The sequence below is a fragment of the Mercenaria mercenaria genome, chromosome 5 (genome assembly GCF_021730395.1).
Source record: "Mercenaria mercenaria strain notata chromosome 5, MADL_Memer_1, whole genome shotgun sequence".
Taxonomy (NCBI): domain Eukaryota; kingdom Metazoa; phylum Mollusca; class Bivalvia; order Venerida; family Veneridae; genus Mercenaria; species Mercenaria mercenaria.
In genome coordinates, this window is record NC_069365.1 from 26,659,274 (window position 1) to 26,686,952 (window position 27,679).

The 27,679-nt window shown below is 34.8% G+C and overlaps 1 protein-coding gene across 2 annotated transcripts in view; it reads left to right on the top strand.

Annotated features, from left to right (window-relative positions):
• Window positions 1-3,587: 3,587 nt before the first annotated feature.
• Window positions 3,588-27,679, top strand: part of LOC128556942 (rho GTPase-activating protein 6-like) — a 58,760-nt gene continuing 34,668 nt past the window's right edge. The window contains exons 1-2 of one of the 2 annotated variants that reach the window (XM_053543006.1): window positions 3,588-4,096; window positions 18,664-18,770. In XM_053543006.1, coding sequence (XP_053398981.1) covers window positions 4,063-4,096; window positions 18,664-18,770 — 141 coding nt within the window. In that variant the 5' untranslated portion in view covers window positions 3,588-4,062. Of the gene's footprint in view, window positions 4,097-16,932; window positions 18,771-27,679 lie in introns of those variants that run through there. The other variant, XM_053543005.1, reaches the window with a different exon arrangement.

The following is a 27,679-nucleotide window of genomic DNA, read 5'->3' on the forward strand; positions in this document are numbered from 1 at the left end:
TTTGCACGTTTTGTGCTAACAGTGCTTATCATAGAGCTTAGGCAATATGCAAGTCCCGTGCGTGTTGTGTTGATTGTACGAGAAATATACAAGTATTGCGTGCTTTGCGTTGATTGTATGGGCAATTCATAAGTCTTTTGCGATTTGTGTTGATTATTCGAGCAATATACAAGTCATGTAGGCCTAGGGTAAACTGATCGTGAGTCGGACGCGATCGAGAGTCGGACGATTTTGACGGTCATTTTCATCTTAATATCGCTATAAGACCGCAAATAGCTTTTCAACAGCCGAAAAATAAACATCTCATTTGTTATGAGTTGCCTTTCTTTGTTACATGACACACTTCTGCTCTTTGCCTCAATGTAGAACGTAAACAGTACAAATCGCGGGATTTTTAAAAATCAATTCAGATGAAAATCAAGTTTCATTTTACTTTAACCTTGTTTATTTTCTGCCAGGAAGTATAACAGACACCTAACATACAACAAATAGACAGACATGGCATTAATACAAAGGAATAAATAATTCTTTCATCATCCTACTTTGTTTTTCACAGACTGTATGCCCTAAAATGAAAGCTAGCAAATCGATTTAGACTCGGACAGAGAAAATATGCAATTTGATATAGAGACGGCCAGTGTCCGACTCATTATCAACATCACATTCAAATCACATCTTTCTTTTGTAGTTATTTTATGTAGATAACTTTCATAATTAGCACTATTTTTCTAATTTGCAAACACGAATAGAAGAATAAAAAATAAATTACAGCTCTACGTATATGTTACCATTTCCTTGAGTTTAGATATTTATCTGTCTTTTTGTACTTAAACGTGGCATTGCTTTAACAAAAGGGTGCATAGAGTTTAAATCAAACTGTTGCTTAAGTATATATTTTTTTATAGACACATTATTAACGCTTTAATGTTCATATTGTTTTGATAAAAAGTGTTGAGCTGTTAATGTTAATTGCAGTTTATTACAACTTTTCAAACAGTTTTGTTTGTTTGCAGCAACTACCCTGAAAATTATCATTGCGCATCATGATATTTTCAAAACTTTTCATTTTTTATGGACGCATTAAACGTTTATATGCAAATAATACAAAGACCTATGGTAAATGAAATGACCTGCGCATCAGGCGTCAGACCGAAATAAAAATTAGGTCCGTTTGCTACTGTCTCCCGACCTACCCGCTCAAAAAGCGCGCGCCGATTTTTTATTCCACTCGGCGGATTTTTTTATAAGTTCTGATTGCTAAAAAAGTACGCTGTGGACACATTTTAATTTTGGCGGGAAAGAATCACGTGCATTTCGTGACGGATATTGTGTTTGCGGAAGGTCTGCTCCCTTTTCAGATCAATATGGATCAAAAGAGAAATTACAGCAGGAACTAATATTTTTTGTCCATTTCTGGCCCTGAGAAGGATAACCTTTCTTATTCGTTCAATATACCTCCCCAATTATATTCGTGCGTGTAGGCGCTGCCACCGAAAAAATCGTTACGGATGCCGCCATTTAAAATTTTGTATATGATGTCGCCAAGTTATCTGATGTTAATATGAAAATAGCTCAGAATCTCAAGTTTCACGACTTGAAATACAGAAACAATAAACAAAATCCTGAACTCTGAGCACAAAAAGAATTTATTGCCGATGCTCTGCATTATATTTTGGCGGGAAATCAATACACATGTGTTTCATGCCTCGAGAAAGCAATATGAACTGGGCTAATACATATTATTCAAATTAATGATAAAAGGATTATAAACAACTGTTGCACATGTTTCTTTGGGTTTACTTTAATTCAAAACTCTCTGATACTAGGCTACAATTCGAAACAATGTGTCCTTAGTGTATTGATCCCCTTAGAAAGACAAGATGTTGTGCATGTTGTCGATTACTATTGTCGATAATTGTCGACAATGGAGTTTGTTTGAGTACATTTCAGAAACAATGTCTGTTTTTTTTTTTTTTCTTCTTCTTTTTTTTGTAGCCCACCAACGGATATTTAGATTGAATTACCTTTGTCCGTTCACGTGTGTCCGTTCGCCCATCCGAAACTATACTTGCATGTAGCTTACAAATTAACCTGAGGTCTTGAAACTGTATAGGATTGTTACTCAGCATGAAGAGTTGTGCACCCATGCAAGTTATAAGTTACCATTGATCCTAATATTAATAAAGTAATGAGAAATTTTGACCCTTTATTGAGACAAATAACACGATCTTAACCATTAAATAACGGAGGCGAATAAGTAACTTTTTCCAGGTTGTTTCAATGCGTTGGATCGAATTGATGATATAACACAACGTATCGTCAATGTCAATGTCAAGTAAAGGTACACTTAAATTAGCGTCATTATAAGTCTTTTAACTGTTTAAAGTAGATAATATAATGCTCTGAAGCAGTTTTTACAAGTTTGTTGCATCTGTCCGAGTCAAGATCACTTTCGTCCGACTCGCGATCGAATTTGGCCTATTGTCTTCTAGACGCTTTTTCTGTTAGTTATAACGTATTTACCAATAGAAAAACGTCAGAAAAGCGCCTGAGAGATATTATAAAGGGTACCAACAATATGCGCGGGAGCATGGCTTCAGCAGGTAACATAGGAACGAGCCGAGACTCAATCATGTGTCCGACTCACGATCAGTTTACCCTACGCTTATAACTATGGCAATATACAAGTCATGTAGGCCTACGCTTATAACTATGGCAATATACATGTCATGCGAGTTTTGAGTTGACTGTACGTATCAAAGACTCGAAGCAATACGCAAGAATTTGCGTTGATCGTATATTATAGACCTGGGGCAATGTACGTAAGCAGTATTAAATCTACCATTCTCTTTGGATTTCAAATCCGTTGTCGACTTGTTAACGCTGACTTCGAATCATTTGCCCCTATACCATTGTGAGTTCGAAACCCGAAGAGGCCATCAAGCTGGCAGGCGGAAAGTCAGTGATTCTGCTTTTGTGTCCATTTAACCTTTCAAAGTTAATAGATGTGTACCACATCAGTGCAAAGTTAGAAAAAAAATGTCAAAGCTTCTAACGTTCCATTTGAATATCGTTTTACAAGACAATCTCTAAATTCAGATGTGTCCTTGTTTATGAACTGGTTAGTATTATTATTATTATTATTATTATCGTCTAACGTGTACAAATAAGTCTATGTATTGATTCCATAACAGGAAAACGGAAGCACTCCGCTATATCAGGACTACAGAAAATATCACCTTTTGAACAGAAGTCGTCACAAACTTCATCATGATTGTGTGTATCATTATTCTAATCCCTCTCACTGACTGACTGCACGTTTGAACGTGCATTCCACGTACAGAGTTCCACAGGTAAGTCGGGATTATCTCTACGACCCAAATATGTCAGAACCACGTGACAATATCTCCCACAGAACACTGAACCTACCTGGAATAATTAGCTGGTACCCAACATTGTACATTATAATAAATACTGATATAGATATCGTACTGGTACCAGTACAGGTAAGGCGGAATAGAACCGTTACTGGTTCCGTGATAAGCCTTAACGAGCTGGGAAGCAAAAGTTTGGTAACTTACCAGAAAAAAAGTTCCTATTCTATGCCTGAAAATTTATAGTAGAAACTTCTCTCCAAAACTATAACAATGAAACAGCAGCTTGTTGTTGTAACGGAATGTGTGTGAAGTTATTAAATAAAAGCATTCCTTTCTGCTGCCAAGGATTTCAAAAAAAATCTGATTTCTTTTCATTCTGAAAGTTAGAATCAAATTGTAACATCTGTCTTGGAAATAACGAGGTCTAAGTATTCCAGTGACAAATTAGATTATGTGGTGGCAGAAATAAACAATTTTAGGAGCTATGTAGAGCCATGTCACAGGCCAGCTGAGTTCTGTATAAATGTTTGCACGTGCAAGTGGATAAAATTCAGATAAGCAATTAACATGTGATTTAATGGTTGTAAAATTATCGTGCAAAAATAAATTTTGTGTTTATTCAAATGAATGGAAACTTTAAACTGGAATGTCAACTATATTGTGGTCTCCGTGAAAACTCAACCCAATGGGCCATATGAAAGCGATAGACGCTGAAAAAGGTATGTTTTTTCACATTTAAACTCTTTGTTACTGTATATGAACAACTTTTTCTGGCTGGTCCGATACCCTCTTACATTATTATAGTAACATCTGACACATGTTTTTGTTGAAAAAGTAATCACTGACCATTTATTGTAAAATCTCTAGTAAAAAGGTTTACCCGTCTGAGATAAATGCATTATATAGATGGTATCTGAAAATGATAAGCAATAAGAAATATGAAACACTTTATTGCCTAATATTTCGTTTATTACCATCGTTACATGTTTTATATACCGTCTCTTTCACAGGGTTATTTCTCTATCGAAATGCTTTGCATTTTCAACGAGGGTATAATTATATATGTAACTTTGTATGCGCCTTAGCCCTTGCAACTTTTGTAATTAACAATGAAGTCACTTCTGTAGAAGGGGTTTTCATGAAAAGTTAATTTTTCCCTAGACGTCTGAAACTCATTAAATTTGAGATTAGATTTCATATGAAAGGATTACATTTCATATTAGTTGTCTTAAAAACGTGATTTGGAGCTTCAGTAATATTCGTGTGTAAATATCCGTGGGTAATTTACTCTCATTCTTCATAACATGCTGCAATAAAGAGATAAAATTTTGAAGGGAGATCAAAATTTCTTCTTTGATCATTTCACCTGCCTGATCTTCTCCATAAACAACAGATTAGATATGATTTAGGTATGATGTCATGAGAGTGTTTCGTGTCCTGTTGAAAACATAATTACATGTAACAGGGTACTATTTCCTGGAAATCTTAAAAGAGAAAACGATGCAGTGTATTACTCGATAAAAGAAAATGTTCTTTAACCTTACATAAAAGATTGAAAGAAATAAACTGGAAATAAGTAGCATGTATATATCTTAATAATTGAAATACGATCTTTTTCTACGCCTTTGTATTCTTAGTTATTTAGGCGAATGTGTCATCAATCACTGGACATGTACCGACAGGGAACTCTGGTTGTTACCTGGGTTTCAGATCGCAGTAGCGTACGTCCCTGGCTGGAATCGAACCTGTCACGTCCGTTTTCACCTGTCCAATATAGGTCCAATATGGCTTATCTGGCCATGTGCACTGAGTGTAAAAAAATATGGAAAATATGGAGAATCTATTGTAGTTGAAATTTGACAAGGACTATCATACTTTGGATTGACGAACCTCCACTACGACAACTATAGACTGGCATGACTTGCGGTAGACCAGGAAACGCACTGCCTTCTTGAAGAACTTTAAATCTGTTTACAAAAATATACATCAATAAATAGTCTATACTTTCTAACACAGCACTTCTTGATATTTTTGGATATATTTAGAATCAATCAAAGTTCAGATTGGAAGTTTCCTCATTGTTTTGAACAACATATTATTCTTAATCTTAACAAAAATCATAATATGAAATGATAAAAGATAGTCATTCAGTCATATCTTAATGATTAAAAAACACACATTAATGTTTAATTTTTCAAACTAAAGCTGATTTCATTTATAAGAAAACAGAGACTTTTTTGCTAAAGTTTTGTCGCATATAAAACTAAATTATCCTTAGAGTTAACCTTAATTTTTTACATGATCAACGTTTTTCACTGTAAGTTTCTTCATTTTTTTGCTGATATTCTCATAAAAAATGATAAAATCAAAACGAAGCAAAAAAGAAACAAACAAAAAATGAGACATGGAACAAGTGGTTTGATTTGCAAATATCAGGTGCTGAGTTAGATCTGGTGAAACTTTTTTTTTTTTTTTTAAAAAAAGGATCTGGTTAAAAATTCTATGAATAACTGCCCCGTAGTTACAAAGGCCGGGTCCGAACAAGATGTGATACAGATTGGCATATGATATATTGTCACCTCATCGCAATAAGTAAAAATATGCATCGGAATAAAATATTTGCGCTGATGTGTCAGCATGTGTTGTTACCATTGTGTAGAAAAAAAGTTAGGTTACTATGGATAATCTTATATTGAGATTTTTGTCTGATTAAGAAAGTGAATTGTAAAACACGTAGATGCAGGCACAGTATTTCGTTCCCCCTTTCGAAACAACTGACAGCTGCATATGTGAGGAACTGGACCACGAGGGCAGACGTCATGTTACTGAAGCCATCATGGTTTCTATCTGATGTATGGAATCTGATAATTCACACCTCTTGTTCCGTTACAATACCGGCGAAAGTATTTCTGGAGAGGCAATCATCGCTTATCTAGATTACCACAATACGGCAGCTGAGTTTGTACATACAGTAAACAATTGAGCGATGAGTCAGCGCGCGCGGAGCGTGGAAAGCACGCGCCAGCACAGTGTGTATGATATATTTATATCCACAGGTGAAGAGAATATAAACCATACTATATCAATTATTCGAACTTTCGTGCATATTGGCTACTTGTGAATAAAAATACCCGAAGTCAGGGAGGTAAATTAGAGAAGCCGACTCCAACAGGACAAATTAATTTGTCTAGAAATGGCAAGACTAAAGAGTTAACGAAGTTCTTCGCATTTCAAGAATTCGCTGAATTCCATACTGTATGTTATTATTTTCGATGTCTGCATTTCAAAACAACTACTACTTCCTATATAATACGAAATAATTATGTTGGCCTGATGGCATATAAAATGGACATAGTCGGCTCAAATATTTTAGGGGCTTTGCTGAGTGTTAAAAGATTGAATAACTTCGTCATGTTCAGAAAAATTTTGATCGTTAGTATCTTAGTTCGTTCTTTGTTTGCTTTTGGTGGTGGGTCGGTGAGGGCGTTTACTTTTGCAAACGATCGCATAACTGTTTACATGCTTATAAAAATCGAATGATGCGTAAATGAAACACGTAATTATGCGTTAAATGTCTATGATACGTACCTGTGAAAAAAAAAACGGGAAAAACAATCAACATTATTTTCCTAGTTAAAGGAGGGCAGGCTAAAGGTGAACAGAAACTTAAAATACATTTGAATACTTAAAGAGGGGAATATACCGCGGCAAAATCAATTCATTTTAAGAACAATATGCGGTAAAATTGCATTCATTGAATTTACGAAAATAGCGTTTTGTGAACCGTTTACTAAGCATTTTGTCAAACTACTAAAAGAACCCTGAACGCGGGTAAAAATCAGAGGAAAGTCTAAACAATCAATCATGACCGTAAATCCACTGATACACGAATGATAAGTCTATATATAACTAGATGATGAGGCCTTTTTCCGAGATTTTATCTCCGGTAATCTCCCAATGATATTATTAGGGTTATAGAATGTAATTTCCCGGACCGCTGTGTTACCTAAGATAATGTCACGGAGATGATATAAATACATAATTTATAACTGTTTTATTGAACACTTCTGTTCTATTATTTGGACAAACAAAATAAAAAAAGTACCCGAGATGATGCTTACATAGGACAATGTAGGTTATTATTTATTATCCTCCAATAATGAAGATTACATACACAAAACATAGCACATATGTATATACAGAAACATATATAAACAGAAATACACAAATATTTACACATTTCTAAAAGCTATACAGACATTTATATATATCTCAGTGATCTTTTGTTTCTTTCGTTCATACATATCACTGAACGCCTATAAAAAGTACGGTTTTACAATCTTTTACCTTGATATTACTTGCTGTATACATACATTGAGAGCAACATTATCTATAATTAGTCATATATAAACCATTAAACAATACATTAATACCCATTATGTTGTATGTATGGACTCTAGGCACTATCATCCACACCCCTTACCGAAACGAAAATTAGAGGTATAGACATTCTTGCCATTACTTAAAGACTGGTTCTCACCTTATATCATTCACATGAGGGCATTATGAATCTGTGTCATTTATAAGCCTACAATCACACAGTTGTAAAATTGCAAGAAGCATCATGGAAACCCTTACCGAAATGAAACATAAGAGTTTTAGAGTTTTAGAAACTAGTGCAATTTTACCACATCCTACCTATTACATAACAGTTTATCATGTACATTGTATATTAAAATACCTTTAAAATATTGTGCAACAACATTAAAATATTCCTCAAATAATATATATTTTGAACATGCTCATTTGTTGCCAATACAGAGGTTAGGTCGAACAACAAGATTTTGACCTGCTCTTTGGGGCTTGATACAATCAAATGAGTATAAAAGTCTTGTCCATTCGTAAGAAAAATATACCGCCACAACTTAAGCCTATCGCCATTATTTCCTGTACAAAAACATATCTTGTGTGTTAGCAAATCAGTGACTAGTCTGTTACACTTTTGACACACTTGTGGATATTCGCGAGAATAAAACAGTCCCATGGCATTTACAACAGAAGTACAGTATGGTGCTAACACCGGATTGGTCTTACTAAATTTCCATAACTCACAGCTTCCTTCAATGTTTACTGTTAACTCCGTCCGAACGTCAGGGTATTTTGCAGTCAAGTTTAAAATCATATTCCATTTTGCTTGACCAATTACTGCCGCACGAAGAATATTTCTCCACTGATAATTACTTGGGAACATACCCGATAAACTATACTCTGTCAAATAATCTAAAAGATTATACTTCTGCAATATCTTATATATATCTGGTACAAATCCATGCATTTGCATATCACAATTTAAAAAGCTGAATAGTCTCTTGTTAAAAAAGTATTTTGCATTGTATTGTGTAGGAAGCCGACATAACTGTCCTAAAAATTGCAGCTTTCTATAATCAATTTCGCAATCAATAGGATGGGAACCTATGGCCCTTAAAGCAAAATTAGTGTTCATATTTGCGGAAAGATGTTGAACATATTTGATACAAAATCTGTGTGATCGTTCAAGCTGCAGCAGATCAGACGGAGCATAATTGTTCCAAAGCTCACATCCATACATCCCTTTCGGAATGACAATTGATCTATAGATGGAATACCACGTTGTTGGATTTAACTCATCAGCATTTAAACCACAGTTAGATATACTGAGCAGGGTACCACGTAGTTTAACACCCGCATTATACATGTTACTTTTACTGGATAGTAAACTGTCTGTGTTAATACCAAGATGAACATAGGACTCAGTTTCCAGTATCTGTTTCTCACCCAAAAACCAACGCCTTGGTATATCGCTTTTACATTTGCTTTCATTAAAAACAATTATACCACACTTATCTGGATTATACTCGTATCGCCACCTACGCGAATAATTGTGGCAGATTTGCAGCATTCCATTGAGTCCAGCTTGTGAATACGACATGAGTACCATATCATCTGCAACTGTCGGTGAGGAAATATTCATATTGTATATGGAGAATCCTAAATTACTGTTCTCTAATTCTTGTATAAGCCCATTTATAAATAAAAGATAAAGCAAAGACGAGCTCTTCCCGCCTTGACGCGTACCCTGTCCAACACAGAACCACTCGGACCTAAATTCGTGACTTCTGACACAGCTGGTCATGTTCGTGTTCGTGTACAAGCTGACAAATGAAAGAAAGGCCGTCGGGTCAATGTTTGCTACAATCAGTTTAAAAAGAATCGCATCATGCCAGACTCTATCGAAGGCCTGCTTGGCGTCCAAGAAGCAAACGTACAATTTACTGTGATTCTCTTTGCTGTATAAAATACTTTCCCTTAATATAAATGCAGTCATTAAACATCCTAATTTTTCTTGAAAACCACCTTGATTTTTACTTAATTTGTTAATAAAATCTAGGACATCGTGTCTCAAATGATTAGAATAAAAGAAATTGTTGCAAACCAAAGCGCAGTTCGAATTTCGGGCCTTATGATATATTCAGCTGAAAGTAGTTTGTGTACAAATGTGACATCGTTAAAACATGTTTCTATTTTTCTTTTATAAGGTCATCCAGTCATGTACGAAGAAATTATTCTATAGATCAATGATTTATTTTTTAATATTTAAAATCCAAATGATTGATTTAAGAAATAATGTAAAGAAAAATCGTGTTTTAACGTTATTAAATCACGACAAGTGGTTATAAGTCCGCGGAATGATTTCACGACTTATTCTGGAAACGTATAACCGATTTTGAGTGTATTAATTTGAGTAAAACACGATGTTGTTATACATTATTTCCATTCTAATATGATCATAATCTAAGACAGTAGTTAAAATATAGCATCGCTCTTTTTTGGTCGCACCAATACATTGACGTCACAACTCGTTAACGTGGCGTCATTTTAACGTAAGCGTGTTTTAACAGAAACAATCATATTAGAATTTTTAATCAACCATTTATCTTAAGCCTAAATCAACATGAAAATCTGCTGACCCTCCACAGAAATGTAGGTGGTCACCAAGTAATCGCCTATAACCAATGGTAATGTTATAATTTGTGGAAGGTAAATGCTGTTAAGAGTACTGCCGACATTAGTAATTTTCTAGATAATATTGTCAAAGGCGGTGTCTGTGTAAAACTCACAACACTGTTAGGAATTAAATTCAGTACTTTTAAAACATAAATGAATAAATTAGAAGTGAAACTAATACAAAAACATCTAAACACGCAACAATTTATCACAGCATTTAAAACACAATGAGCTTTGTTTTCTTCCATCAACAAACTGACAAAGAAGTTTCTGATACGATCACTATTTTGGCTCAATTTTCTACTGCTTACGTCACTTTAAGGACAAGATCCCTGGCTACACGTGTCTACATCTTTGACAGATCACTTTCATTGCTTTTTACAATCTTTAATCATCAGGGATGGGAACTGCATGGGCACAATCGCACTTCATTGATAAGATTTAAATTGCGTGTGCCAAAATAAATTTGACGAACTGCGCATAATTATTTTACTGTTATAATAAGTTTAGTGGTCCCTATGCACTTACTTTATGAACAAACAAGTAAAAAAATGTAATAGTTTTACGTAAAATATATGAGCGGAAACAAATTTAAATTTGAATCTTGCTTGCGGATTCAAGGAAATCGTGCAGTTTTTCGTAAGAATAATACATAATTGAAGGAATGGTCTTTAATAAAATTGTAGCAGTCAAATCAGGTCACCGGTTTTGAATAACTTTTCGTTACGAGTTTGTATAAGGCAGGGTTCACCCATATTAATAAGCTGCCACGACCGATGGTACTACCGACGTGCCAGAAACGCCGATTTTTGCGTCAGGAATCCGAAGTCTTCATGTAGAACGCAGCAGTGCTTTAAACCGAACATATACAAGAAGTCTATATGAGCACTATAGGACATGCCCGACACACATGTTACATGTGCAGAAAAAAATGAAGAACCTGCAAAGTCTGTACAGAATCTCTTATCCTAATCTTTGCCAAGGGCGAATAATAAAAATTCCAATTAATTCTTTAAAAATCGAACACAGATCTCTACCAGAACAAAGATTTTCTTTGTTTTTTTTTGTTTTTTGTTTTTTTGTAAATTCGATTTATTATCTTTATCGTGCAGTTTCAGTCCGCACCATACTGCCAGGTTTTGCTTCAGCAGCTGACGTTCTCGGGAAAAAAAATCTTTCTTCTTTTGAAGACAGTTTCTGCTTGCAATTTCTTCGTGCTGAAGCATTTACGAATAGATGATAGATAGCAAGCATGTTCCTGTTATCATAACAGGTTTCTACTCTTCTGATTAAAGGTACAAAACGTTGTTACGAGGAAGTAATTGAAATTGTGAATGACGTCATCATTTCCATGACGACGATGTTGTACCTAGTCTAGACAACAAAATAGAACCGGGTAACTGGGCCAACATGAGTGCTTTCCTCTATCTCAGAATTGTCTTTTTCTGCAAATTGCTGACAGTCTATGTAATCAACAAAAAATAATTAATGTGCCGTTGTTCAAAAGATTAACTGGTGCACATTCAGGGAAATAATAAATTAAAGACCTTGAGCTCGATGCAGGTTGCTGGCATTGTAACCTGTTCTTGACAGGAATTCTCTCTTGCAAGCTGGCTTTTGCTTTTTTTTGTGTAGAAAATTGTCAGAAATTATTCTCAAGTGACTGTGAAACATTGAAAATAGACCTTGGAAAGTCGAAGAGAGCAATTTTTACAAAATTAGCTGGGTGTATTCTTAACATTGGTAGACAACATGGGAAGTACTTTCCAGTATCTGGTTTAGTAAGTGCACGTACACTTAAATCAGGCCTTGTAGTTCATCTAGTTCTACTCTTAATAGTGTACTTTAAAAAGATACGTTACTATTTCAATACAGTCAAGATCATATGCCCTTCTGCCAGTAGCCGTTTCTTCCTACCTTCTAGCATTTGTCCTGCCGTCGAGCATTTTCTTCATACGGTCTGGCAGTAACGGCCTCCCTTTCTGAAGTATCATCCTGTCTTCTTGCATATATTCTTTTTACCATTCTATAAATTACTTCCTCCCTTCCAACCGTTTCTTCATCTCTTCTAGCATTCTTTCCTTCTAGCAGTAACTTCCTTCCTTCCTGAAGAATAATCATGTATCCTAACAGACACCTCTTCCTAATTTAACAGTTGCTGCCTTCAAGCAGTGTCTTCTTGTTTTTCGACATCTTTTCTTCTTAGCTGGTCGTTTCTATCTCTCTTCTAGTAATTTATTCCAGTCGTCTAACAGTTCCTTCCTCCCTTCAGACCATTTCTTCCGTCCAGCTAGCAGCTACCTCGACTTCATAAAATGTTGAAATTTACTAGCACATAATTTGATTCTGAAAAAATGCACTTTGAATATGATTCAAGCATTTAAATGCAATTTTATTCTATAAACATTCATAGATGATCGTGAAGGTCATATAAGTGTTAATGCTAACTAGTTTCGATGCTTGTGCAGAATCTGCAAACACAGAGTCAAAAGAGCGAAATATTATCAGCAAATCACTTTCAAATCCAGCATGTCTTACTTTTGTACTATTTTAGATGAAAAGTACAAAACACATCAGCGTAAAGCCTTCATATTGTGTTTAACTTAACCGCAAACGTCAAAATTATATCATAAATATTACGACATTCAATGGCTTATCATGCAAAGATACCCAGCAATTTCAGTTTCAAATAAAAAATCCACTACCCTCAACAAGTTTATTTTTACGCGTATTGATTTTTTGATACTTTTATCAAGAACACAGTATGAGTATATTTGTAGGAAAAAAAGAAAGAATTTTAGCATGGGTCGCAACTGTTAACGGTGCGTCATATGAATCACTGTGGAATCTGCTCTTTTCAAACATCAGCCGTAAAGTCATAATTGAATATTTTTCGATCGTAACCCCATGATTCTATAAATCCAGTGGCTACCTTGATCAAATAACTCATGTAAATGATGACACAAGGGAAGATCTACGTTGTCTTCGATATAACAAGAACTACATTCCCAGCAGTTGTATGATACTAATGCTGATATATGTTTTTATTAGCGGAGATTTATTACATTACGAAGTGGAGCCAGAATATAAATAATCAGCTATTTTAGGCTCAAAGTTAAACAAAGCTGGTTAGTTACTGCCACGGAATGACCAGGCTATAACAATTGACGTCAAACCGTTCATTGGCCTTAGAAACCACCAGGTTCTGGTGCGGTAAAAAAAAACTCGAATGTCTGGTAACAGGAGCTGCGCGTATGTTACATAATGCAAGGTACATGTCAAAACGGAAAAATCAACATTCATTGTGTAGTCAATCATATTGAAACAGTAAAGGTCTTACTTTTCATTTCATATCTTGTAAATTTAAATCTGAATGGATATATACACAGCTTCTAATGCAGCCAAACGTAATATTAAGTTTTATAAAATTTCCATTGCATTGGTAAAAGATGTCACTTTATTACACTAAAAATAAATGTAATAATTCCTTCTATACAGATTTTAGTAAAATTTTTAATGAAGATCGAAAAGTGCTTGTCTTTTAACGCTTGAATAAAGATAACATACAAATAAGGACAACACTTAGCATTTCCATTTATCTTGCCTCCTACAAGTTTCTTGCATTTCTATTGGTCAATAGATGTCACGTGGAGACAGGATATATTCCATATCCTGCTAGTATAATTTACAAAATATTAGATTATAGTATGTAAGTAAAGGGTAGTCAGCAAGATAAAATCGTTACACTGCTTGCTGGTTACAGGATACGGGATATACGCTGTCGAGGAAATCCATATCAGGCGAGGGCGATATGGATTTCCTCGACAGCGTATATCCCGTATCTTGTCACCAACAAGCAGTGTAACTAATAATACCTGGTCGATATATTCGGGTTTTACAATATGTTCTGCATATATTTGGTTATACCACATATAAACTATGGTTTAGCCACACTTACACATAACAAACTACAGAATTGCAATATTTACTACTCATAAATGCACGGTGCATTTTTTGTTGTTGTGAAACTTCCCGGAAGAGGCACATGCAAAGTGATGCCTTTGTGTGTTTTATATAAGCTGTTCATCATTAAGTGTTGATTTATTGTTTCTTTAGCAACATTTGGAATGCGGTTTACTGCTTGGCAATTATTGCCTGTTCTAAATAACTATTGTTATACTGACCCAGTTGTGTCAAAAAAGTTTAAAAACAGTCAAATTTCAAGCTTCTGTTTCGAACACAAGCACTTTTCTTTCTCGTCTAAGCAACATTCTGTCAAAATATTGCTTTCCAAAACATCTCTCATAATTAGCAAATGTCGGTTATCATTTCAACAAGAAGTAACAAGATATATAGGAACCTTCAAAAATAACATGACTCAGCATGCTTAAAGTATCATAGTCCTGAAAACAGGTATAAAACCTTCAAATTATTGAAAGCATAAATCGACCTTATTTCAGTTGGAATTCAAATAAGTTATGAGTTTTGTGTATTTTTTTACAGCTAAAATGTTACTTTCGTCATAAGGGCCATTTGATACGTGAAGTAAAGAGTGTTTGTACATACTTTAAACAGTTGAGTGTTTGTGCAAAAAAAAATCTTGAACCACGTTGGTTCTTCTGTATAGTAACCATGTTAGGCCTAAACACAATCATATCCCAGTATATTCTATATAATATGTACAATGTTGAAAAGCTAGACCCATGATTTTATGTTTTAAATCTTTCTATTATTTAGAAGAGTAATCTTAAATCTTACAAGACGACAACATTACTTCGCCGAATACAATTTTCTTCGTTAATTCATTCCAGCAAAATGTCAAAATACACTTACAATGCACTTCAAACAGAAGCGCGCACGTACGCGTACTTCTCTACTCACCTCAGGTGAAACGATTGTGTTCTGTAACCTGAACACTATTTGCTGATTTCGAAACTAGGGCTCTTGATGATGGATTGACAATGTCTCGATTCTGACTTGGTGAAAATTACGCATATTTGAAAAATGAAAGTGTACATATAAATCATTCTGCTTCCCATACTAATATATTTTATAAGTCGTCTAAATATTGCCAACTATAAATGAAATACATGATTATAACACTTAACTTTATATCAACAATGATTAATGCTGGTGTTCATTTCAATTTTATTTTATTAATCAAAATAGTAGTCGCAGCACGAACATCTCGTGGCCAAATAAAAACTAGACGATGTTGGTTTGTAGTCACACAAAGATTTCAGATTGACTTGCATTAGTTGTAAAGTATTTCTGTTATATTTAAAAAGAGCCTATCTAAAGACGACAGAAACTAGTGTAGATGACTTGATCGCAACAAGCGTTGTTAGTCTAGTTTTCTGCTTGTTCTCTGTCCAACAAAACTGACATAGATCTTATTGTAGATTGTAGTATATTGAACTGTTGTTACTCTTCTGCTAATCATAATAAAACTAAAAATAACCGAACAGATGTAGAGGTATGAATGTCAGAAAGTTTGTACAAGTTTCTGATATATGTTCGTTGACCCAGTCTGTGTTTACGTAATTCGCGCGCACTTCTCTAATGAAGCTGATTGGCTGGAATTCGGGGAATTCCTCTTCGATCTATTAATAATTAGACCAGCATTCTTGTAATAGAGAGCAGAATTGTACTATAAATTCCTGACAGATCAAACAATTTTTCATCAGCCGGGAGTAGTTAACGAGAAGCCCAGACGGGTTTGTTTTAAAGGGATGTAACTCCTACGGCCATGTCTGTATTGATGTCAACGACCCATATTCAGACTAGAATTAATATGCCTCGAGTCAAGAAGAGTAATTGTTTAAATTAAGATTTTCCATTAAGATGAAATCTCATTATAAGTTCAATAAGTAAAAATATACATTTACAGGGTTATAAAATAAACATTACAGAAATGGCTAACAATGTTCTTAAATAATCACAATATACATTTTATATTAAATGCTACTTTTTTCTGTAATCTTAATAATGTTTATCAAGAAGCCCTACATCAAAGTGTATAGTATTTGCGGAAAAGGGTTTAGGTAAATAGGTAAACGTACAAAGAGTATAGATACACAAACAAAGATTTTTTTAAAAAATCAAAAAAATCTGGAGCGTGAAATTTATAGATAAGAAGAATTATTTTCCATCTCTTGTCGGAGTTACATTTTAATAGATAACTATAGATAATAAAATTATACATAAATAAAGTCGATTCGATTTTTTGGTATGTTTAGATAGCCTGGCAGTATAAATGAACCCTTCTTCTTTTTAAACCATACCTTGTAGTCATTTATTTATAAAAAGCAGGAAAATAATTATTTACTACTTCTGCATATAAAAACTGTTTTTTATCAGAAGAATGCAGTTGACCTAAAAAAACGTACCATACTAAAATAAATATAGCCCACGGCGTATAAATACTACGTCTCACGTGACTGTCAAAAGCCCGCCCACTGTCACTTTGTCAACCACTCGTGTCGCGAATTTATGGATAGCCGAAACTCGGTCGAAACTACTAAATGTGTATTGCAGTGGTTTAATAGCTTTTCATGCTAGTTTACTGTATTAGCTTATTTGGGCAGTTCAAACGTGTCTTACATGGCAGAGAAAAGGATTATCTCGTGAAGAATTAAATGCTTTAATCCAGTGAAAAATTGTACACGGATAAATTTCAATATATTCATTTTTTGACGGTTTAAAATACCCAAAGGATTATTTGTAAAGATAACCGGAAATATATCGGTGGTTTTAACTGAAGAATTTAAATACTGTATCATCTTTTGGAGTTATATACAATAAATTAATCGCTATATTGTGATAAACTGCATTGTTAAGGTATAAATAACAGGGAGATAAAAGCTGAAAACTCGAATAATAATATTATGTATAAAAAGTGTGTGAAAATTAACTCAGCGAAACCATAACAAAACCAGAAATAGAGAATCCAAAACAGTAACGACTGTAGTGGCTGTTTTTAAGGGGTTTCAATTTATTTACCCGAGCTGAAGTTTGGAATATACATCTAATGCAATCAATGTATGTGGTCGTATTTCTCTCAGTGAAGCGCCGATGTCAGATATGACAGTTCACGGCGATAGGCCTCGTTGCCCCGACCCCCGGGCTGGCCACAGGGGCCTCAGACCTCATCTTGTGAACGGAGAGCGTGAAATACATGACCATCGCGGAACCATGTTAGTGAACGGAGAAAGAGAATTGCACGGTGGTCGCGGACCACTGCTTGTAAACGGAGAACAAAAAATAGAAGGACCAACCCTTGACAATCTCACTTTAAGCCAGTCATGGAATGGTTGCATCTGGCAAATTCATCAGACCTCACCAGAAGCGCACAAAGGCTCGCCTGGGCAAAATGGGATGTTAAATACGTTTCCAATGTCCGGGAAGGTCAGGGATAATATATTTGTTCGTAGGGATTCGGTGTTGTCGAAATCTCGCGACTCGCCGCCTATCTCTCTGGGAAGCATGGACAGACCTAGCAGTGTTGATAGGCTAAGTAATGATAGACTTAGTAGTGGCGACAGACTGTCTAACGGCAGTGACCGGAATAGGTTTGCCACAAGCTACGATGACGACAGTCTAACGACGGCCAGTTCCAATTTTGACAGTTCCGAGCAAGAAGAAGAATATGTGACTTTAGATCGGAGCTATGTGTTCCCACGATCGTTCAGAAATCACCCTTTAACACACCATTCGTCAATGATTGACTTAAAGCATAATTCACTGTATTCACCTAAAGTTAATAATGACGAAATTGCAGAACATGGTGGCAGTTCAAGAACCCTACCTCACAGGAAGTTTCGCGGACCACTCAGAAGTGTTTCAGTTAACGAGACAGATCTTGATTCTGTTGATGTAGACGGGAAATCTATCCCCTGGGCCAAACGAAGCTTAAAACGAATTTATGAAAACATTGGCGAGGCCTTTAAACAGAAACAAAACAATGTCAAATCTTCCTCGGAAGACAAAATTTCAATTCATAGCGGGTATGTAGGTATTAGAAATGACCTTAGTTCTAGTGAATCAAATAGTGTTAATACCGAACCTATCTTAAACTCAGGGAAAGTACAAAATCCGGGAAAATTACGAAAACGTAGCAAGTCTTTGGGAGAACTGAGACTGTTTAACGAAGACAATGAGAATGAACTGGATTCTGACGTTAGTGACGTGGACGGTGACGATTTTGGATTTTTATCACATTCATTTCTTCATTCTACTCCAGCTATGCAAAAGTCGAAATCGCCTTCTGCCCATCATCGAATACTGCCGAAAAGATGGAGAAGTAAACCTCGAAATTCTACAGCTGGTCAGTGTCTCTGGAGTCCAGAGGTGAGTGTTACTGTTGTAATGTCCTTAGTTTTTATCATATCAGGCACACAACACGTGCACATAGATGGTGTAAGCCCCGCTGGCAATCTTAACTGCTTGGAAAAGGTTTCAGTTCTTGCAAAAACTTCAGATTTGATGTTCTTACGCTTTTACTCAGAAATCCATCTTCCAGTGAGCAAGTCATTGAGCGAGGTCTCAGCTATGTTTGTTTTTATGTATTACAGTAGTTGCTGTGTTCACTGTATTTAATACAACTGTTACACGTATCTGATAAAAGGTACATTTTGGACACATTTAATAGTGCCTATAACATCCAAGACATGTTAAAATATTTGTTTTAAATAGGAGTTTTTTCTAGAGGTTGTTACAAAGGTGTATTACTTTAGGGTACACTTGTAACTTATTACACATTGGTCTTTTTTACGACAACAAAAACACGATGAACGATGATTTATGGCGAACTTTTTAGATACAATTAATTATTGTACTGTAACATTAGTCAAACGTTTCATTCAAAATTTACAGCATTAAGTACAATGACATGTCTGTATCTCATCCTGGAATTTAATACTAGTCTTTTATATTTTTGTGAGCATGGAATCAAGTTTTATTTCAAGCATCTTCCGATTGTCATAACTTAGACACAGTTCCGCTCTAAGACAGATTCGATGGAGTAATGTTACGACTGCCAACTAATTAACTTGCATAATAGCAAAAAAACTTGCGATCACAGACTATTGGTTTACAATTTATTGTGTCACACAGTGAATAATTTTGTTTAATGTGGCGTCCTTTTTACTTATCATAGATCTTAATGTTACTTATCACATCTCAACCTGTAAGGATATACCCTCATAAATAAACTAACAAATAAAGGTCTCAAACTTATAAAAAAAATCCTTATGAAATGTGCAAGCTGGCTGCAAGAATATAGCCTTTCGACAGTTTTTAGGGTGAAAATAGATACGTAATAGGATTTGGAGAAGGCTGTGTCAAAATTACTTGACAATTTTACACAATCATTTGCATTTAGCTGTGTCATGTACTGCATTGGGTCAGTAACAAGGTGCACAACTGCCAACAAACTCATAAGGAAATAAAACTTAATGCAAAATTATCTTAAATCTTACAGACGTATAGTAAAAAGATACAGCTGTTTGACACTTTGTACAGCGGTACTTCCAAAATAGAATTTGTATAATTATACTTTCATATCTCTTGGCAAAACAGTCACTTAGCGGTAGTTAGCGCCCGTAAAGTTAAGAAAATTGTCGTGTTTTTTTTCACTTTTGCATTTATGTTAATACATACCGAAGCTAATTATAATAATAATCTAGATCGTCTTTTTGATAAAAAATGATCATTGTACAGGTTTTATTGCATATGTCAGTACCGTGTTGCAAATAATTATCTTCGCCCAATTTCGAATGCGTTTCTTTTGTCTGCGTTATTTCACGTTTATAGTAAATACATGCTTATTGAAATTGCATGCTTCAGGTGTTCATACCTTACGTTTAATGTTAAATTTTTATCAAAATGAGAAGTTATTTATCTTCAGAAGCCGAGTTCAAAAAGGTCGATGTTGCTGAGGCGTTGTATGAACACTTGCTTGATAACTGGGGTTATTGCCGGTGAAAAGCGAAATGTTAGAGCATAAAACTCAGACGCTCGATTTGTATCAATATATCAATCCATTATCATAAACTCTCGCCTTTTTTTCATATATTTACGTACACAACGTATACTGGTAATAAAATATTCCACCGAGGGCGAACGGTTATACACGTTTTACTATAAATGAGATATTTTGAAAGCAAACAAAACATCCCTTTTGTAGATATCATTAATTCGTATCAACTCGGAATTGACCGCTTCATAACGCTAGAATTTACCTCCAGCTAAATAACTTTGGAAATAAACCAAAATTGAGAAAAATAAACCTATCCTTTGTAATAAGCCTTAGTGTTTTGATATTATCTTAGAAACAGTAGTAACAATTCAGTTATATTTTTCCTCAAGCCAAAATATAATTCCGACCCGCTACACTCCACTAGTAAGCGTACTTCAGTAGAAAGTCTATCCTTTATTTATACAGTGGCATTCTCAGATGGAACAAAGTTTCCACTCTATTAGACACCCAGTATAGCAACAAACTAATGTAAATACTGCTTATAAAAACCTTATTAAGGTAAAAAAGTTTTCTATAGATTTGCCTGGCATGTATCGTACTCTAGAGAGTCAGGGCCTTACTTCCAAGTTTTAGTTATGACTCAGTTCGAGTCATGATGAACAAATGAATACACATGTAATTCTGACAGGTAGTTGATCTTACACACGCCGGCGATACATAACACCGTACCCTCGGGTCTGGTCATATATCATATTGCCTCGCACAGGACAGCTGGTCCGTCCTCTGTTGACCCCACATTTAACATCGTATTTGACACATTTGGTATTCACTTTGCCGTGCAGTTGTCAACAGCAATGCTTCTCCCGCAAGGCATTAGCATTTTTGTTTGAACTTTATAGATATGCCGCCACATATTTTTATAATATCAGTGGAATAACTACTCTCTAAACGGCACAGAACAAATTCCGGTAAAAGCTTACAAGTATTACCCAAAACATAAGAAGCATCATCGACATGTTCGAAAATGTTTGGACAGTTTATAATACTAAACAGAGCGACTAGCTGCTTCAGATTAGTCCGGATAAGGATTTCAAGTTGGTATTTGTCATTAAGGCTTACAAAACGTATATAAATTGTGCATATTTTGCATGCGCTTAATGTAATCTGTCTCTGTTCTCGTACTTGGTAGCTATACATACAATTTATAATGACGAATAACACGAGGATGTGTCTGTTCTCATTACGCTGTAATTAGTATATGCAATGTCTTCTACACCTGTTAATATGAATATACTCTGGTCATTAAGAAAACGTCAATGGAAAATATGCAGGTCGTACTCCGACGGAAAAGTAATGGCATAACCGTGTCCGTACTGTTCAGATACATTGATTTTTAATAGAAAACTAATTTCCTGAAGTTGGCAATATTGTATTGACATAACGACAATAAAATATAGACAAATTTAGTTCAGATATTAACAAGTCTTTTAAGTATCGCTTGAATTGCAGCTTTAAAGTCAAGGAAAAGTCGTGCTAAAGACCAAAAGCAATAAGGCACTTACTACAGGAAGGTTTTCGGAAATTGAATCTTTATTTGATATCTTTAAGAAGACATTTGTTACAATATTTCTGCTTCTAAATACGATGGTTTGTTTAATGTTTGTACTTTTTGTGTTTGCATTTGGAGGTTAGAAGTTTACAATTTTCAAAACTATTTCAGTAAATAAAGGCAAACACAGAAATCTTGTTATACAATGGATAACGGAACAGAACAATCTTTGAAGGACATAATTGTTCTGGTTAAACTTTTATGTATACTTCAGAGTTGACAAATTTATCTATTACAGTTTGTACAGATACTCTATGCAAATATTTGCGATAAAAATACGAACTTATAATACCAGCTTACACTCTTAAGCAAACTCAAACTGTTGCGTGCATAAAAGTTGTAACGCCGTGACTTTTGCAAAGAGTTACTTTATTTTTAAAGTAATTCTCACGCGGTAAGATGTCATTCTGTAATAACTGTAGTTCTACCGCCTCTTCCTGTACATATCAAGTCAAGATGGATAAGTGTATTTGTTCTTTGTCATTTGTCATCTGTGTTAAGTTATTCATTCTGTTGAACGGTGAGTCCCTAGCATTCATTGCCTGGCTATCACATTTCATTGACAGGCACATTAACATTCCGGTCAAACTGACACGGTACTTGCAAGGTTTCTTGACATACCTGGGAGTATGTGTGGCTGATATAAAACAAACATTTTATAATCGGAGGTATTTAAAAGTTTGGTTATGACGACACATGGAACATATGACAATTTACGATAGGGACCTGAGATAGTTTTTATGTTGTTTTGTTTTCTGCCAGAATGAGTATAGTGCCTTTAACTCTCGTGCAAACTAGTAATTATTTATGCTATTTGTGTATATAGTACCCTTAATATATAAAACAAACAGTTTGGCACCAAGAGGTGTTCCTGTAGCTGCTATCTCACAATGCATGCCCTTATTAAAGTTCAGTCTTGACTTAGCAATCTAATAATCCAAATCGAGAGGACAGTCATTTAATATGTATCAATTTGTCTTTGAACTAATCGGTTATCTGCGTTTCATTTTCTATATCCGTATCAGTAAACATTGATATCACATTAACAATAACTCCACTATCAAACTTCACAGGAAATTTTATATTTATAAATATATCGATCATTGTTTTCATTTGTACCCATTTTTGTTTACTTTTCGAGATTAGCTCAGTAATTTCGTGTAAATTTTCTCTATTAAAGTGTACCTGTCAATAAACATGTAGATTTCGGGCCAATTTACGCTTCAGTAATGACGTCACTGGTATCTTGAATGGAAAACGACAGGAAACGGTCTCTTCGTTGTGAAAACATTTATAGTACTGGAGCGATAATCATGTTTGCATTCATAGATTTTGTAAAGCATTCCCTCGACGATTGGCCATTTGTTTACACTAGTTTTTCTCACATCAACTCAACATTTACTATAGTACCAGTGACCTTGGCGCCCGAACAACACGACATGAAAACGAAATATATATAAAAGTTTACCATACATTTTGCAAGACTCAATATCACATTTTGAGTTGCAGCTGTAAAAATCAAATAATAATGGCTTAACAAAAGCATTGAAGTATCCTTTTAATATTCAGAATAGATGTTAAAAGATTTGGGAGCTATACCTAGGTTACATGTCTCATATCTTGTCGATGACAAGGTACATGCAGTACAAAGCTGCCCTAGATTATTTCAAGTTACCCTCGATCTCTGTTCAAATGCTTAAATCCCTCTTATCCAAGCCCTTTAAGATAACATAATCGGACAGGTTTGCAAGTGTAAACTGCAGAATTGACCTACTATCGACAAAGGTTTTAAACAATATTACTGTTTAATCGTCTATCCTTAATGCAAAGACAAACAACTTTAATATGGAACGGTACTGAGACATGTCGCACGACTGTCATGTCGGAGCTGCACCTAAGATAAAATAGGTTGAAACTTAGCATATATTTCACTCCCTTCAAAGATAAGTAAAATAAATGGTTGAACTCGGCATGTACATATAAAGAGAATATTAATGCTAATCCCAGTGTTATCATAAAAAAGGCCACCACCTCTCAGGTTTGGGATGATGGTATAATCTTAGTAACAAACATCAAAAGAATGCTGTTTCACCGGTCACCAAGTGAAAAGACATGACAGCATGCTTCTCTGTGCGAGCATGTGAAACTAGCATTTTTGTAGTTCCATTATTGAGAACAAGAAAATCATTCCAGGATGCTGTGATACTCAGTTATGTATTCTTTTGACATGCGCTGAACATTGGCCTGTTACTAGACACTTTACTATGTATAATATCGCAGGATATATCGCACGTATTCGAATGCGTATTTTCTAGGGCTAGGCCTCACGGTTACTGCGAAATAATCGTGTAGATGGAACTTTTTTAAGATACAGTGAACGAGACAAAATCATTTTGCAGTTCAATATCTTGGTAAAAAGTACATATCAGTTTTAATATTGAAACCGACTTTTGTACTGTGAATCAGATCTCATATATGTTGCCTCTCTTTTCCCACAAAGAGGCCGAGGTTTAATAGGCTTAAAGTCACTTAACACTTGACGGCATTACCTCTCGCAAAAGCCGCTTACGTTTTCCCTTTGTTAAAGTCATTCATGAAAATAGCACTGAAGTGTCAAAACCCGACAAACATTTACAGCAGTTTATGGAATCTAAATTATTTTACGAAGATATCATTGAAGAAATCAGTATGATGCACTTTTCATTGGGACATAATCCCTCTGTCCTCAAACTCTACTTGAATCCTTTACAAAACATGACATTTGACTTTTTATTCAAACAGTCTGCAAAAATGTCGCATTTTTAATTTTTTAATAATGAAAGAAGCCAGGTATACCAGGATATAATCGTACTTACGCATGGAGAAAGAATTTGGAGAATATATTCATCTTACTTTTTCAAATACGTACAATATTTCAATGCCAGACTTGTTAATGAACAAATTGCTTCAATGAAAGAGATCTCTAGCATCTGACAGAAAATATTTTAGGAAGAACTATCTAAGTAGAGACAATTTACACAATTGTATTTCTTCAATGTACGAAAATATATATCTGGTTAAACAGGGAAATTAAGGCCAATTTGTAAGCACACATCTGTCATAATTAGGCTAATTATCATCGTCCCTGTCATTCTTTACATGTTTTATGGAACCACTGGCATTCAAACTAAAATGTCGGTTGAAATGGTCACGCTAGTTCGTATTTCCAATACCAGTAAAATATTTACTCTGCGGTTCCGGCGTATGTCATCCTATTGTTGTAACCTTCCGCGGGGACTATATTATCTACTCGCGGTATCTACAGATAATAAAGATAGTGAAAATCCATTGAACCAGTGATAATATTTGTGGGTTTCGTCAGTATGGCCCAGCGGGGTCCGAGTAGAAACTCCAACTGCCCTGGATGATTTAGATTTACAAATTATTTGCTGCAATATAAAGTGGCGTTGACAATTGTTATAGAAAATCGATGTAATTTGTAAATAATCTAATAAAAACTACACTTAAGTGGACACATGAATGTCCTGATACGGCTAAATAGAGGATCGATCGACCCCCTGCTTGACCATGACATTGTTACAAAGTATATGGCCATATTTGACACCTCTGTAGTTAGAACAGTTTAGGGCACTTTATAAAAACAGATTTAACATGAAAATAGATGTACGTGACTATATCTAATGAAACATATTTTTTAAATTTTATTTGATTTTAACTGACACAACTTTACATTCAGTTCGTTTTAAAAAAGTGACTGCAGATATAGATCTTTACCAAAACGTTTACTAATAAAGTAAACATTTGTATAAGACAAAACGTAAGGGCTCAAAATATTAGCTTCAGAATTGGTCAGAGGAATATTAAAGCGTTTGACATTTTTTAGACATAAATGTTTCGTAGACTCTGGTAACTGATAGTTTCTCGAACATAATAATGACAATTTGGAGATTCTAGTTATGTATACTGAGTAGTCTGGAAATAAGTGGGGTTTTGAAAGCCACAATTTCAACACAAAGTAATATAATGCATAGTGATCGCGTATGAGAAATGTTGGACATATATTTATATATGGTAATTAAGCAGCACTACTGGACGCCCACTAAATACTATGTATAATCCGTTGAGGACAGGTTTGATTGCTATGTGTCAATATATGTCCAAGTAATAATAACTGAATTTATGAATGAGAAGAAAAGATATTCCTTGAACAAATACTTGTTGTTAGTTTATTCCAGGAATAAACGTGTCTTTTAATCATTGGCAAAAACCTAAAATCCAGATAATACAACACAAGTCGTTAACAATATACTATGTTCATGTGTGTATATCTGTATGCATATATTTGATGCTATTATCTATATAAAAAGTCTTAAATTATTATGGAACTGTAAGATTAACAGATGAATGCCTGGCCGACCCCTGTTATACCAGTAACGAGAATAATAAACGGAGTTACCCACGGGATAACAAACAAAAATTTTATAACTATAAAAGCGCCGGGTTGAAGACTGGACCAAAGCTTCAAAACTGTGTAGGTTACCTGTCATAAAGAGTATTTGTATCATATGTCACTTACCTTAATAATTAAGAAATTAAAAAAGCACGGACATGGTAAATGTTTCGAAACCGTTAAAGGTATTTCACTGTAAAAATAAACCGACGTTTTGGATGTTTTATTCAAAATTAACGACTTTACTTGACACGTAGTTTTCAAGATTTACTATACTGAACATTAAAGTTAACACCAATTTGCTTAACTTGGTGAACTTCGTATAAACGCAATTCGATATGACAACAAAACATTTAAATGTGTTTTGAAAACCTATAACTTTCCACAAATTCGGGAAAAAATACAGGTTTTTGAAACACAAGGACGAACACTTGATATGATCTAATCAGTGTTCAAGTGGATCGGTATTAGACCTGCATGCACCTGTGTAATCGGATTAACACGCGATAGATGATGATGTCGTCATTTCGAAAGGTGTTCCATTTCTTAGAAACTGTCCGTTTCCGAACGCAAGGACGTCCGGTGGTAGCCTGGGCGTAACTGAGTACTGTAATTATACACAACCATACCTAAATTCTTCTGTTAACAGTCATAGCTTTAAAGAGAAAAACAATATAAATTGCCCACTATTTGGTTTAAAATGCATATAAAAAGAACGCTAATGTCGCCAAATATACATGTGTACCATGAGAAAATCGCTGTAGGTAAGATGATTGGAAATTAATCAAGCGTCTATGATGGACGAGTGTCATCCGCCATTAACATAACGTTGGTGACATGGTATATATAACTAGAATTCGTTAAATGTACGACAAAATGTATAAATCAGGATTTATTCACGCGTTATATTTACGAAAACATAGTAATGTAGGTTAATGTATAGCTAGGGGCGGGGAAACATATTTCCCGCTCTTAAATGGACGCCATTTTGAATAAATGATTCACATGAGAGAGTAGTAGGATACGCATGTTGTATTCAAGGCTCAGTTCTTATAAATATGAGCTCAACTGATCAAACATCTAAAATTCGGAACGAGAATGAAAGTCAGCAAATCCAGTTTAATACAATGTCTGCCATGATTGTACAGTAGAATGCTGCAAAAATGTCAATTTTAGTAGGCTATGGTTGACCGAATTAATGTAACATGAAAACGCAGTAA